Source organism: Poecilia reticulata, chromosome 18 (genome assembly GCF_904066995.2).
Source record: "Poecilia reticulata chromosome 18, P_reticulata-male-v2, whole genome shotgun sequence".
In the NCBI taxonomy this organism is placed as follows: domain Eukaryota; kingdom Metazoa; phylum Chordata; class Actinopteri; order Cyprinodontiformes; family Poeciliidae; genus Poecilia; species Poecilia reticulata.
Genome location: NC_088847.1, coordinates 2754221 through 2770470, shown reverse-complemented (window position 1 = coordinate 2770470; position 16250 = coordinate 2754221). Strand labels below are relative to the sequence as shown.

The 16250-nt window shown below is 43.2% G+C and overlaps 1 protein-coding gene across 5 annotated transcripts; it reads left to right on the top strand.

The window, feature by feature from the left end:
* The first annotated feature begins 155 nt into the window (after nucleotides 1-155).
* peli3 (pellino E3 ubiquitin protein ligase family member 3) lies at nucleotides 156-15066 on the top strand. 5 transcript variants are annotated; one of them, XM_008434955.3, is made up of 7 exons: nucleotides 156-410; nucleotides 8609-8806; nucleotides 10310-10439; nucleotides 10533-10634; nucleotides 12319-12543; nucleotides 12797-12985; nucleotides 14172-15066. In XM_008434955.3, the coding sequence occupies exons 2-7, from the start codon at nucleotides 8634-8636 to the stop codon at nucleotides 14769-14771; spliced, it is 1419 nt and encodes a 472-aa protein (XP_008433177.1). In that variant the 5' UTR covers nucleotides 156-410; nucleotides 8609-8633; the 3' UTR covers nucleotides 14772-15066. The 5 variants fall into 5 exon arrangements, with proteins under 5 accessions (XP_008433177.1, XP_008433176.1, XP_008433178.1 ...); XM_008434954.3 differs by having other exon boundaries at nucleotides 157-410; nucleotides 8606-8806; XM_008434956.3 differs by lacking the exon at nucleotides 156-410 and adding an exon at nucleotides 536-683 and having other exon boundaries at nucleotides 8606-8806.
* Nucleotides 15067-16250: the final 1184 nt, after the last annotated feature.

Genomic DNA, 16250 nt, shown 5'->3' with positions numbered 1-16250 from the left:
AGAGTAGGTGGGGTCATGGGGTTGTTAGATGATGGAACTGCGGACCTTCACCGATGTTTGCGGACGGTTCTTTAAACGTCCCGCATCGGGATCCTGTAGAGTAGACGCTGCTCGCCTGGGTGTTTTCCGCCATTATTCATCCCGGACGGATGTCAGAAGCGGAGAGGGAAAGAGAGTACAGGAAGGAGGGGTTTGGCTGTCTGATAACATCCGGGAGCAGCGGCCGTGTCTCCTGATGGGAGGCGATGACGCGCCTGACGCCCTGATCCTCCTCTGCCTCTCATCCTTCCTCACTCTGGTTCGTTTTGATCCAGGCTGTGCAGGAACAGACGGAGCCCGCCTTCTCTTCTACCCGCAGAAGGAATCCCACAGAACCGAACCGGTACTGGACCTCCCCTGGCAGACAGCTGGTACGAACCCCCGGCTGGGAGCTTTATGTCTTTAGAATGATCGCAGGAGCCGGAAGGGGCCGACTGAGCTTGTTTGTGTGTTTTCCTGCTGGTGAGAGGATGATGTAGAGGTGATGGAGGCTGGTGAAGGTGATGGAGGCTGCCGTCTGCTCTTTGTTGGCGGGCTGCTGCTCCTTCAGCAGCCTCTCCTCTCCATCCTCTGGGTTGTGACAGTATTGGTGACGGCTGAGATCTGAACCAGGTCTGGGAACCTCGGCATCATCATCATCGTCAGTATGTATGGCTGATCAGCTGTGTTTTTTTGCGTAAGGTTGTACTGTGTGTGTGTGTGTGTGTGTGTGTGTGTGTGTGTGTGTGTGTGTGTGTGTGTGTGTGTGTGTGTGTGTGTGTGTGTGTGTGTGTGTGTGTGTGTGTGATGGAGTCCCCTGTGCGAGCAAGGCTCTGCGCACGTCTCCAGCATCCCGAGATGCTGCTTCATTTCTCCACCGAGAGGCAGAACAAGTGTTGTCGGTTTCCGGTTGTGGTTGTTTGCTTTCGTCCGGCCTTTGGTTCCAGTCCGACTGTGTTTCTGAGGAAGAGGGAGGCTGTCATGGGAAAAGGCAAGCCGCAGCCAGACGCCGCAGGCGGGAACAATACGTGGAGAAGGGACGCTCTTTCAGTCGAAATAAATCTCCCTTGCGTGGCGCATTAGCGGCCTGCTGAGGTGTTTCCTGTCTTCTAGATGGTTCCAGGGTGGATGGAGGAGGAGAGGCCGTGGTGGGACGGCAGCTCAAAATGGCAGATTCAAGGTAGCGGCAGCTTCTTCGTGCTCCTGCTCCAAAACAGCCCGGTTTGCTGAGTAATGACTCATGTACAGCCTGTCCTGCTGGGAGGAAACGGCTCCCAGCCGCAGGTCAAATCAGGTCCAGATCTGTGGTTCTGGCTGCTCCGGGCCTGCATCTCCATTAGATTTTAGAGAATTCCGTTTCTGACAGCATGATGTGATGCGTTCAGGGTCACCCAGGTCTAGGAGTTCATGGTGCTGTGAACTGCTCTTCACGATTTTGTTGTTTCCATAGTCGGCCTTAGGCATAAGCAAGCTAAGCTGCTTTGTTATGGGGGGCCGCTTGTAAAGTCACGCTGTAATAATAATAATAATAATTAATGAAATTTATTTTTATTTTGATAGTCCAATTCCACTTAATGGCACGTGAATTAGCATGTTGGCTAAATATTTATCTCTGAGTTAGCTAATTATGTATAGTTGCCTTCTTCACTAAATGTCAGAGCTGTTGCTGTGAACATAACCTCTCTCTGTGGTGCTTGGCCCTGTCTTTCTGTTTCATAATGTATCACCAGGGCAAAGGCATCAAAGTAGCGAGTGCTGCCTTTATGTAGCAGTAGCTTCATATGATGGATTGTTCTATCGGCTGAGAGTCTAACAGTTCAGCTGTGTTGCTCTTTAAAGAAACCACTAACAGACGGGTTTCAGTGGATCCTGGATCAGTGTTCTGTGGTTTCTGTGTGCATGCTCTGTCTTCTCAAACACCCAGTTGTTTGCTGCTCACACTGATCCAGGTTCTGCTTCTGCTGGAAGTTTCTTCCTGTTACCGGGGAGTCCACAATGCTTGCGCAGTCTGAGGGATTAATACAATCAACTATCGCCAAAATTATCTGCATAACAGCATTAATTTGACTATATATTTCTTTATATAAATAAGATGTATATGTAGGCCTTGTCACGATAACAAATTTTGCTGGGCGATTAATTGTCTAAAAAATTATTGCAATAAACGATAACATTGTTTCAAGACTTTTTGACACTGATTTAATGGAAATTACGTAATAATGCATGCGATTTCCTGCCATAGATAGATGCACTTTATTTTCAAAAGAACACGTAACACTGGAACTGATGAACTAAATAAACAAAACAACCAAAAACAAAAATAAAATGGATTCTCAGTCTCCATTAACAAAAAAAACGTACTTGAATAAAAACTAAACAACATAAAGCCAAAGTGGAAATAAATACTGCATTCAAACAAGAGTGCAGATTATGAAGTCTGTATACTATATTGCCCTTCAGTAATCACTACATTTTTATAGAGAAGACGGGCACATCCGACTACCTAATGCAGTAGTTCACACTACACCATTTTTTGGCCTTATTTTCCCCTTATGACAATCTTAGATCATTGGTTGATTTAACCGATCATCCTGCAGTGTGTGGTGGGTTACGGTAGATCTTCGTGGTCGCTCCGATCTAAATCAGGGATTTTCCCCGACCGAGATCGTTTGAATGTGACGGGTAGCCAATCAGAAAGCGCGGATTCTTCTCCTGCTTTCTGAGGGGAAATTACGGAGGGGAATCCCAACCAGCTGACACGGCGCAACATCGGAGATGATATGTGGAAACAACATTAATATTTATTCAACATTTTGTGCAAAAAAAAGAAATGACAAGGGGAGGAGTTGGAGCCAAATTACTACCGCAGTTGATAAACCCGGTAAGTTTTCAGCTGTTCTTCGTTAACATAACATAAATAGGTTATAATGATTTTCATTCAGTCAGGACTTTACGCTGACTCTATAGCCACATGCATCACAGGTAGATTCTAGTAAAGCATTGATTAATGCCTGATTTAAAATTAGTTAACTGGACTTGTAGCCATTATTTTGTGCCCATGTGGCTGGACACCACACGGCACGACGAACCCGATACCTGGGATTTCTGTCGGCTAATGTGTCTCTCAGGGTTTGAAAATGGGCCGACAACTCCTGTAATGTGCGCTGGACATTTGACTAAGGAAATGAGGAAGGGAGGGTCAGTGGAGAGCACCGGAGCTGAGCCTTTTTTCATTCAGTGTCATCAAGAGAAAGAATAAAAGGCAGGAAGAGACAATAAAGCCGATAATTAAAATGAGGTCGATAGGTTTAATTTATCGTGCGATTAATAGATTTATCGTTTATCGCGACAGGCCTATGTATAAGTCTAGGCTGTTTGTTGCCCAACAACAGAATTGATGTGAAGATTTGACCTCACAACACTGTACCAACTGTCAAACATGGTGAAGGCAGCATCATGCTGTGCGGTTGTTTTGCTGCAAGTCTTTCTGGGTTGTTGCACAAAGTGTGCAAATCCTTGAGCCTGCTCTTTGTTTTGTTTTTTTGAAAAACAAAGAGCAGGACAACAAACGCTTCAGGGAAGCTCAGCTGGACCAACAGGAGATGAATCCATTTCTGTTAACTTGAACTCGACCAGCAGCAGGTGATGGCTGCAGAAGGTTTGGTCATTTTAACTGGGATGTTTGTATACTTTTGACCTGGTGTATTTATGAACACTTACAGTAAAATTCTAACTTCTATATCTGATTCTTCAACGATGATCTCAGTCCTTGGGGAAAAAAAAAAACACCTTCACACATCCATTCAGTTAGTCCATATTTACTCTAATGTGCCAACCTGTTCCACTCTCAGCTCTGCAGACTCTCCCCGGTAACAGAGTATCCCTTTTTATTCAGATCCCTCTAGTTCTGCTTCAGTTTAATATGATCTGATAATGTTGGCTTGTTTCACCAGTTTTGGACTTGTTGCCCAGACCAATTCTGCTGTGGAGGTGGAATGATGGCGGGGGTTCCTCTGGGAACACAGCAGCTAATATTTGCTGCAGTGCAGCCCTGAAATTCTGACCCTGAAAACTTGGGCAGAGCGCAAAAGGTTCCTCCACTGGTTCTGCGTCTGAGGCAGCAGACGGAGTGCTGGAGTCTCTGGTTTAGTAGGGAGTGGACCGAGGCGTCGACAGGCACTGTTACATGACCGTGTAAATCACGTAGCTGTCCTTTCTTGTGCTGTCATGTCTGAACTGGTTCACATGGACTTAAAGCTCAGTCAGATGACAGGAAATACGATGACAAAAATAGAGAAATTCTTCCACACAAGGACAAAAGCTGTACAGGTTTTGTTGAAGCTAAAGCTAATTTCTCACAAAACAACCTGATCATTTGTTCCTGAAGATGATCTCCTCCTTTTTACCTCTGTTTCCTTCGACCTTTCCCACCTGCCCTGCAGACAGTGAGAAAGGTAGAAGGAAACAGGATGATGTTCTGTAATACAAAAAATATTTGCTGGATCCACTAAAGGGAGATTCTGTGGAATTTCCTTGCAGTATATCACATATTTAACACTGTGCTTGAATAAAGAGAGCAGACTTCAGAAGGTTTCCTGTGAAGCTAACATCTAGTCAAACCACTAAATGCACCGGTTTGTCTTCCTCCCTTGTGGAACATGCACTGCCCTGCAAAGCAGAACAACTGAGCCTGCGTGCAGAGTAATATTTACTAGATGTATAAGAGTTTTATCTTCTGTAGCACTGTACTTTTATAGGAGACAGTTACTGTGGTCAGAATCAGATCCACTCAACATGTTCAGTTTCACAGTGAGTGATTTGCATGAAAAGGTAAATCAGAGTAAATCTATCCCATCTTTAATGTTATTAAAAGATGGGTCCTGATCATTATCAGGAGGAATTATTGTATTTTTGAGATGGGAAAAAATTTCCTTCAGACTGCGTTGCTCAAACTATGAAAACGTTTTTATTTCACTTTTTTCCCATGTTGCCATTTGCACTGATGACATAAATGCTGAAACACTGGAGGGTTCTGAGATCTAAAAACTATTTCTAGGTTACCCAAGATCAGCAGTAACAGAATCTTCCAGTCGTGATTCTGAGTAGGATTATGAGCCGATCTAATGGAGTTGAGCGACTGACTACTCATATCCACTCAGCAGAACCTTTGTGTAAAAAATCAGATGTAGATATGAGCTTTAGTACAAACAAAAGAACGACTGAAGACTCATCTCTGTATCACAGGGTGGATGTAAGATAGTTTCATTTCACAAGAAGATCATGTTTATATTCACATCATGGGGATTGAAGATGTTTTTTTATTAATAAGCTAAGTGAAGACATAGAGATATATTTGATATATATTAATGGCATGAACTTAATTACTGTCAGATCCTGCAGAGTAATGTTAAGTTAAACTCTCCATCTATCAGCCTGGAGGTGGATCAGAGGAGCAGTGGCTCCACTGGCCAGTCATCTACTGAAGGAAACTTATGTGGAATCAGAAGGGAGGTAAATCTAGATCTATGCTTCTAGACTCAGTTCTTTGCAGAAGCAGCAGCCATAAAACTGCAGAGAAGATCCAAGCTCTGACAGTCACAGTGAGGGCCGCAGCCGTGAATACCTGCAGCTAATGGCTGAGTGCTGTGAAGGTGCAGCTGTGGGTGGAGTTAGCAGGAAGATTATGTTTGGAAATTAAGCAGGAAGTGATGCTAACGGAAATAAATCCACTTAAATAACATGAAAAGGATCAAAATGTTCTCTAGATGATCTTTGTGTTTTTGAGCGAGAGCTCGCCTTTCTCCTCTGTGCTTCTGCAGACTCTTCCTCTGTGTTCTCCTCTTCCTCCGTCAGACAGCTTCTCCATGTCTGTCGCTTCCTGCCCACACAGTGGGACTGTGGCTTCGTTAGAATATGGGTGGGCACAGCACAGGCAATCCATCAACCTGCCAAATCTGGACACACACACACACACACATACACTCTACTTCCTCTTCTTCTCTTCTTTCATCATCTCTGTCCAAGGATGGATTCAAGCTTTTCTGGGTTTTTTCCCACCAAAGCTGAACCTCCTGGGCCTCCCACCTCTCCTGTTTTCACTCCCACCTCTAAATCTGCTCCCTCTGTTCTCTTGTTGTCAACATCCACTCCACTATGCAGGGTGTATTTCTTTTGCTCTCATACAATATTTGGAATTTATTCAGCTCAGCTAGAATATTTACTGTGCAAAAAGGCTGGCAGCAGTGAAATATAGCAGGGAGACAAACTGAGCTCACTGGAGGAAATAAAGCTTTTATTTCTGTAACCAAATTTCCATGAACGATTTGGTATTACCTACAAAGTTGTACCGCCATGCTGATGTTCAGGAAAACGCCTCACTGAGTTCCTCTCTGTCTGACTGTCATCACAGACAGATAATGTTTAAACTCCTGTCAGGTGTCTCAGTTCTAATGTAAGCCGTTGAGGTTTGGTGTTAGTTACCTTCTGGTGTGTTGAACATTTTCTCTACAAAACTGAACCAAAACATGAAACAAAACAGGAAACTGAGTTTTTTTGTCTCGTTTCCTGCAGACGGCACAGACCTGATGCTCGAGGTTGAAGAGGTGATGCAGACTACAGCCTATCAGAACGATGCAAACTAACCAACGCTGTTCCAACAGCAGGGGGCGTTTCTCCCTGTTTTCAGGTGGCTCTCTGCTCACTGAACAAACAACCAGTTCAGTGTGGGCTGACAGTCCAGCTATAGCGATGGCTTTAGGTTATCATTGCAGTCAGTTTAGATTCCGTCTATCAGCAGGGTTCTGACCTGACCTGGACTTGAGGCTGTCTTTGTGATAAGCTTGACTGGAGATGGTTTTTATTCTGCATGCTGTTTTTCTTTACAGTCCTGAGAAGCTGATTCTAAAGCTGGAGTTTTTCCTCTCCACTGTCGCTGCATGCGCGCTCTGTATGAGGGATTGCTGTAAAGTCAACGACTCAACAGAGTGATTGTCTCTATGTTGTCTTCCAGGATGACTGAACGCTGCAGGTCAATGACTTGATGCTCTGCTGGGTTTCCTTACAGAAACATTGGGACCTGATAATAAACTGAACTTAATGCAATGACTAATAATTAGGATTAAATTGTGTTTGAATTGAAATGAATTTTTTTTGCACAGTGTCTTGAAACGTTTGTTGTGAATTGGAGCTAAATAAATGAACTGAACTGAATTAAAAGTACCTAATGTCTCCTTTACTGTTAGTTCCTACAGATGCAGATCTCTGTTTTCAGGATTCTTGGCCTCTACCTGTCAGAATTACAGCAGGAGCAGAAAACAAATGTAGATTTTAGTGCATTCATTCCTTCGTGTCCGTCCGCCCATGCTCTTTGATTGCTGTGGTTGTGACCGGAGATCCCTCAGCCCTGACCGGCTCTCCGCCCACGGATCCAGTGATGCTTCCTGGGCTGAACGAAGGTTCTGTTGGGCCTGGTGTTGGCTCTGATGGGATCCACATGTTTTGAATCATGCCCTGACTTAGCAAAAAACTAGGAGGAATAATGTCACTGGTCTCCTGTGACCCATCTAACCTAAAGCATTGCTCTGTTCTGGGCAGTGTCAGGATTTCAGCCATCTTGTTCTGCCTGAGTCCACAAGACGTTCATGTTACGGTTCAGAATCAAAGTGATACCTGAAGAACATGTTGGATCCTCAATCTGCTGCATCAGGATGAGGAGGCTGGGAAGTATTTCTGAAGAGTATAAAGCTATCAGGTTGTGACTCCATGTCACTGCTTAAACACACTTTGTCTCATTAAGAAAATCATTTCATGTTTGAACAACAACCTATTAGTTTCTTGGTTATTTGCTACTTAATATTTATCATTCAAAGCCCAGCCAATCATCCACGGTTGTTAACTCTGGCTAATTATTTCATGTAATGGTTTGTAAATAAGCCCTCAGTAAATTCCCCTGTTTTTTTTATTTAGAGGTGTGTTTCATTCGTCCACATCCTCTGAGTTTCTCTGAAGTAAAACAGCCACCACTGTGTGTGACACATGTCCAAAACCTCCTTTATTAGTGTTTCTGGTTCTACTTGAAGACTTCAGACTGTTTCACAACACTGACCAGGAATTAGAAAACCAAGAGGATGCCCAAATTTGGGATGTGGAGTTAACAATCCCAGGATGGTTACCTAACCTCTTCAAAGAGAGAACAAAGAGTGAGAGCTCTGTGATGCTCTGCACTGCTCTGTTTTCCATGTGTAGGTGGTCTTGCCCACTTCTGATTATTAATAGTGTTGGACATTCAGAGCTGAACCGAGTCTGTTCACAGACACATGGACTGAGCTTTGACTCTAAACTGAAGTCAGAGGAGCCAGGTGACTCAGTAATGTGTGTGTGTGTGTGCGTGTGTGTGTGTGTGTGTGTGTGTGTGTGTGTGTGTGTGTGTGTGTGTGTGTGTAGGACAGAAGGTCCCGCTGCTGTTCCTACAATGATCATGTTGTTCTCATTTGCATTTGCAGTTGAATTCAGAGTGTGTGAATAGGCTTGTAGTGTTTCAAAGGAAGGAGGAATCATTTTGTGACCGTCTCTGTGTCCTGCTCCTCAGCAGCGAGCCCCAGTTGTGGCCGGTGGGCATGGTTCTGAAGGGCAGCTCAGAGGCGCTGTGTCCCCCCCCATCTCTGGAGCTGCGCCCGTCCTGCAACAAGAGCCAGCCCTCCCCTCCTCTGGGCTCCAGCTCACAGCCACACGACGGAGTCATTTCTGAGGACAAGGAGCCCATCAAGTACGGCGAGCTCATCATCCTGGGGTGAGGTCGTGCAGCGGACACTCTCACCAAACGCTTTTTCTCATGACTAATTCTTGAGGCGAGTCTGAGTGGCTCTGAGTTACTGTGAGACGGTGCTTCCAGAAACGGACCAATCACCTGACAGGATGCTATGAGATCCTGATGGGACGTAGGAAACCCTGTGCAGCTCAGTGGGAACGTTCAGTCTGTGAAAACATTATTATAAGTTATTAACAATATTTAATGTATGACTTTGATGGCAGTGAGACCTGATGAAGACAGGAAGTGGAGCTGAAAGTGGCAGCAACTATTTTCTTCAAATAGGATTAGAAATGAGGGTGACACTTTATTTGCATCAGACCGAGATGACAGTGTCATAAACATAATATGACATCTGTTATGAACATAAAGGAGTCTTCATGAATGTTTGTGACTGTTGTCATGAAGTGTCATTTAGTAAATAATGACACTTTTAATTCAAAGTTGCACTAAAAGTTGCATTAAAACTAAATTAAAAGTGTCAACTTTGCATTAAAAGTGTCATTATTAACTGATTGAAACTTCATAACAAAAGTCATAAACATTCATGAAGACTCCTTCATGTTCATGACAGTGTTATGCACACCCCTTCAAATAAAATGTCACCAAAATGAGTTTGGGGTTCAGATTAGAGGTCAAGATAAAGAATCAAACTGTTTAGATGATGAAGGGAGACATGCTGGGCACTGGGCTGACTGGGAGGAGGAACTGGGAAAGACAGAAAAGATTCCATGATGCGAATCCCTGCATGGTGGTTGAGTCTGCTGCCACTAACCTGATGTTTGTGATGTTGGACTTTGGGAGGATACCAGAGACAAATTCACACTGCACCGTTTCTGGCAAGAACAGAAACCTGGATCTTATTGCTGCAGTAAATTTATCTGAACTTATATTCAGTAGAAATGATGATAGTTTTTCCATAACTCATTCTTAAGGTTATTGTTGTTTTATTTCTGTAGTGGATGCATGTTGTAACTGAATAACTGTGACTAGCAGGTTTGAGGATTAATTTGACATTGTTTGTAGTATTTCTATAATCAAAAGGTATTTGATCATTTTTTCTGCTTGCACATATGAAGTTTATTGTTTGAAAATGAGACATTCTGTGCAGTTACTTAATTGATTCAGATTAAGATATGTAAAACAACTACAGTGTTTGACATTCAGATTCAGTATCTGGCTGTAGGTGATTAATGTAGGAATGGCAAAATATTAAACCTTTAAGTCTAAATCTTTTGTATAAATAGGAAACGATGGACAGACGATATAACATCCTGATTTATTTTTATTTAAGTTATTTAAGTTTACCACAGCCTGAACTCGAATCGCTTTCACCCTGTTATGTTTTAGCGACTTTGACTAATGACTGTTCTTCTGTGAAATACCTTGAGATGTGTTGTGAATTGGTGCTATATAAATAAACTGATTTGAACTGGACTCAATAGTAGTGTTGCATATTAAATCTCTTGTTCTCATTCCTCTCAGCCACAATGGGTCGCTGGCAAATGGTGACAAAGGTCGTAGAAGAAGTCGCCTTGCCCTTTATAAGAGACCTAAAGCCAACGGGGTCAAGCCGGATGTTATCCACAATGTCTCAACACCACTGGTGTCAAAAGTAGTTACTCTAAAATGTTCTTTCTCCGCCAAAAAATATCAGTGGGACACATCACAATACCATGCAGTGACCTTTGACCTTCCTGTTTTTCAGGCTCTCAGCAACAAAAGCCAGCACAGCATCTCCTACACACTGTCACGGAGCCACTCTGTCATTGTGGAGTACACACATGACATCAACACAGACATGTTTCAAGTAGGTTCTTCTATACGCACGCGCACGCACGCACACACACACACACACACACACACACACACGCACGCACGCACACACACACACACACACACACACGCACAGACACACACACACACGCCCCTCCGTTCCTCCACACAAACTTGAGAACTTCTTTTAAAAAAATCCTCAAACAGGTTGACCAGGTGTAGCGTTTCTATTCAGAAAACAGAACTAATTGTGTTAGAATGTCCATAAACACACTTTTTTTTTTTTTATTTCTTTGGCTCTAGTGGCCTTTATTTGATAGTTAATTGACAGGAAAGTGGGTAATGAGAGAAGTGGGAAGGCATGCAGCAAAGGTTGCCAAGGCCAGGAATCAAACCTGCGACAGCTGCGTCGAGGACTAAGGCCTCCATATGTGGGTTATGCTTAACCCCTGCGCCACCACAGCACACCCATCCATAAACACACTTGTACATGCTTAAAAGATGGGAGGGGTCGTGTGTGTGTTAAACAGTTACGTTTAAGGACAGTGGAAGGAAGTCAGAGTACCCAGAGAGAACCTGCAAACCTGCAGAGAGACTGGAACCCAGAACCTTCCTACTGCAAGGCAGCAGATACCAACTGCACCGCCGTTCAGCTCCAAACAAAGAGTCATTCTGTATTAAAATAAATTGTGTATCAAAACAAGCGTGGATCTATGGAACATAAAAGCTGTTGTTTTTTTTCCTGGTGTTTGGATGTAATCAGTAGCTGCGCTGTAAAGGATCTGACTTTCTGGTCATTTTGCAGGATTGGTTGCTATGGATTCGCTCCTCTTTCTGCTCTGTTTGTCAGCTTCAGTCTGGCCACACCTTTGTTGAAGTTTACCTGTGTTATTATTACTGACTACATTAACCTCGACGCCTTTACAAAAAAACTACTTAACTGGTTCCAGAGTAAAACAGAACAGTCAGAGCTTTGTGCCTGTAAAGTAGGATGTTTTGGTCAACAGCTTAGGTCAATGTGAACACTGCAAAAACACTCAATCTTACCAGTGAAGCTAGTTTCTAGCTTCACTAGAAGTTTTGTTTTATTACACTTGAAAATAAAACAAACTAAGTTACAAGTAACATTTCAGCAAGAAATAAGAGCTCGTTTAAGTCAGTAATTCCTTAATAATGATTAAAAATGTTCTAGTTCCATTGGCAGTTTATAATAATATTCAGTTTCAATTATAAAGCTCTTTATATCTCCAATTGAAATCTCAAAGTACTCAATTTTTTATCAATATTAAGGAATTATTGACTTAACCACAGTCCAAGTTCTTGCTGAAAAAAATTGTACTTTATTTGTTCTAAGATATTTGTGATAGAAACTAGATAAAAATACTCGATCAGACTTTGTGTTTTTGCAGTGACTGCTCCAGTTTATGACGATTTTCACACAAATGGGTATTTTTGAATAAAATTTTTAGTTTCAGTTATGTCAAAATAATTATTTAGACAACTAGTTCTGAGTACTTTTTGCATCTAATCAATAAAGTTGTAAAATAAAAGTGGAAACAGTGATGTAGGCGTAGTGGGCTGCCTGGGTAAAGCCGGCCACCAGGTCCAGCTCCTCCATAGCGGCTCTCAAACACATTCTTCCCCTGCTGCTGCTTCATGTTTCAGTCATGATGAATTTGTCTCTGCGATGACAATGACCTCTGTCTGGCTTCCCTCAGATCGGCAGATCTACAGAGAGCATGATTGACTTTGTGGTCACGGACACGGCAGGCAGCAGCAGCGGTCACGGTGGGGGGGCAGCAGGGGAGGGTGGTGGAGGAGGTCAGTCGGCCCAAAGCACCATCTCTCGCTACGCCTGTCGCATCATGTGTGAACGCAGTGCTCCCTACACGGCCCGCATCTACGCTGCTGGCTTCGACTCCTCCAAAAACATCTTCCTAGGGGTCAGTTTCTGCCTTCCTCCTGGTAAAGCAGAAGTCAAAGATTCATTTCCAGAGATTTTTTTAAATTATAAGACACTTTTTCTTTCTATTAGGTTTATTTTTAGATGTTTGAATATTTCTGTCCATTGCCAAAGTATAAATTATGTTCAGTTTAAAGAGAATAGCAACATTTGCAGTTTTAGCTATATTCCAACAGTCTGTGTGTGTGTGTGTGTGTGTGTGTGTGTGCGTGTGTGTGTGTGTTAAATGTCAGGAACGGGCTGCCAAATGGAGGACCTCAGATGGCCTGATGGACGGCCTCACCACCAACGGGGTTCTGGTGATGCATCCGGCCGGAGAGTTTGTGTCTGAACCTGCTCCGGGTGTGTGGAGGGAGATCTCAGTGTGTGGCAACGTGTTCGCCCTGAGGGAGACCCGCTCTGCCCAGCAGAGGGGGAAACTGGTGAGATGAACAATACAAACCACTGCCTATGACTAACTGTGCATGCAAAACCAGATACACATTATAAGAATAGTTTTTCTCAGTTGCTGAAATGATCTCAGATGGAAATTTCACTTATTATTAGATTTATTTTCATTTACCACAAAATATGTCATTAGTTTCTTTAAACTCAAAAGTTTGCATACGCTGAGTTAGTTGTGAGTTAAATGGAGGGACCCGTTGTGTTTTGAGTCAGAGGTCAAAGGTGAGCATGTGTTGCTGTGAAATGTTCAGCCACGCCTGAAGAAAACCTTGAGCTTCTTCAGACGCTGGCTGAAGCTGGAAACAAGAGTTCAGTTTTCCTCAGACTGAAGAACCAGGAACCAACATGGACTGAAAAGCCACGCAGAGAAGAAGAAACCTTCACAGAAAAATCACCATGAGAAACTTTATTACAATTCACAGTAGAACAGAGACCAAGACCTTATATATATATTTTTTCTTTGCCTTTCTGTTTGAGAGGACTTTTGTTTGTATTCATCATGTTTAGTTGAGTGAAACAGGAACATTTCCATAAGAGGCGTTTAAAATTAGAATTTAAAAATTGATCACTGAGTTCACATTTCAAGATATAACACGAATAACAAATTATTCATGTTGGATTTAGATTTATTATTTTTATTCAACCAAGAAGTTTGATTATGATCAGAAAAAGAAATGACACAATTGAAGGGGAGTATCCATTTTTAATAACTCCACCAGTTTCTATTTATTTAAATTATTTACTGACTTTACAGTAATCAAACCCTTCTTGTATATTTTAAATAATTTATTCTTGGCGATTAGCTCCAAGCTGTTGGAAGGCCTCTGTGCTATCACCCTAATCTTTACTGGCCTCAACTTCTACAAAACATTAATACTGAGTTAAAACCAACATGTTGGTCAAATTAAAGATTACTTTAAACCTGCCAGAGTTATGGATAACTGTGACCATAACTGTAGTTTATAATGCAAACCTTAAAAAGATGTATCCAAACTGAGTTGAAAATTCCCCTACAGCAGAACAAACCATCTGTTCTAAAGACCTTTAGGACAATGCAGAGAAAAGATTAAGAAGATTATTGGTGTTGGAACAGGAAATCAGACAGTGATGCTCTTTTCTAACAATGTTTTTCTACCTCTTGGTCTTCCTCTGATCTTGTTTCAGGTTGAAAACGAGTCAAACACTCTCCAGGACGGTTCTCTCATCGACCTGTGTGGGGCCACCCTCCTTTGGCGGACTCCTGCTGGACTGCGCCACATTCCCACCCTCAAGCAGCTGGAGTCCCTTCGGCAGGAGCTGAACGCTGCTCGGCCCCAGTGCCCTGTTGGCTTCAACACCCTGGCCTTCCCCAGCCTGGCCCAGCGCGAGATTGTCGACAAGAAGCAGCCCTGGGTCTATGTCAACTGTGGCCACGTGCACGGATACCACAACTGGGGCTATCGCAAGGAGAAAGGGCCCACCAGTCCGGGGGGCACAGCACCAGCCGGCACTAGTGAAAGAGAGTGTCCGATGTGCAGGAGGGTGGGCCCCTATGTGCCTTTGTGGTTAGGCTGTGAGGGCGGATTGTACTTGGACGCCGGCCCCCCAACACATGCCTTCTGCCCCTGTGGCCATGTGTGCTCTGAAAAGACAGTGGTGGGATGGAGCCAGATCCCACTGCCCCACGGCACGCATGCCTTCCACGCTGCCTGTCCCTTCTGCGGGACTTGGCTGACGGGGGAGCAGGGCTACGTCAAACTCATCTTCCAGGGGCCCGTCGACTGAGGCTCACACACACACACACACACACACACACACACACACACACACACGCACGCACACACGCACACACACACACACGCACGCACGCACACACGCACGCACACACACACACACACAGGTTGAAGGACTTCAGTGAATGACTGGTGACTAAGGACTGTGTTCTTGAGCAAAAATGTGAATGCGCTGATGTACAGGAAGATGACTCCTTCCGTGATAAAACTAAAAGCAATAGTAGATGCCAAGGCTTTGAATGGAAGAGCTGTCTGGAGAAAATGTAAATAAATAGTGTTGAATTGAATCATGGTCTTTTAATATCATTTGATCTGTGCTACCCTTGAGTCAGTGGGTCCACTGAGGCAGACTGCCTGGATGAAGTAACCTGGTTGAGCTGTGGGATGTATGAAGGAAAACAGAGGACAGAATGTCAAACCAGAAGGGGCTTCAGAAAGATTTGGGAACATAGTACAATTATGCTGCAACAAGACTCCGCATACAGGAACAGCCCCACCTTATGTGACAAAATACGCATTTCTATTGTTTTGATTTTATTTTGTTTTCCAGAAAATGCCACACTGGCACTGTGTTGCTTCCATTTCAATGGTTGCCGTTTCAGTAAGGAATGCGACTGTTGGGTTTAGATATTCCCTGACCAACAGCATTCAGAAATTAATTATGGTAAATCTCACTTTGTAAGCAGTTCAGATTTCTGTCTTTGAGCCCTGCCTTATGGAGTTCCTGTTGTCAAGTTACATAGTCAAAACTTAGCAGCAATATGTTGATTTATTTAACCTGTCATAATAAGAGAGAGAAAAAAAAAGTATATTCATTTTTCAAATGAACCCTAATTTCATTTTTTTGAGTCACAACCTAATTCTTGGGTTAGCAAATTAAATATTTAGTTTAGAAATTAAATGTTTGGCTTAGAATCTAATTATCTTGGAGCTAAATATTTAGCTTGTGAATCAGTTACTTGGAGCTGTGACATAATAAATGCTAATACATTTATAACACATTTATAAATGTATTAATAGCATAGTCGAAAATAACTGAAAAATGAACCCGTTTTCTCTCCTAATGAAACATAAAGGGAAAGGGTACAGACAGCGCCCCCTTCAGACTGAGAGCAGGTTACACCAGGAGCTGAGGCAGCAGATGGGTTTATATACACACACACACACACACACACACACACACACACACACACACACACACACACACACACACACTAAATCAACACAGGTTGAATAAACCAACATATTGCTGTTACTTTTTTGCTATGTAATTTTACAATCGGCACCCCATAAAACCAGCTGTGCAGACAGGGCATGTTATCCTGTGTTACTAAAAATAACTGAAGGTCACCTGCAGCCCCCCGTCAACCCCCTGCAGGAGGAGAGCGAGCGCACATGACTCTTAAAGCTCGACGTTGCTCCAACTTATGCCCCTCCATGCATCTCAGGGGAAAAGGCTTTTTAAGGCCAT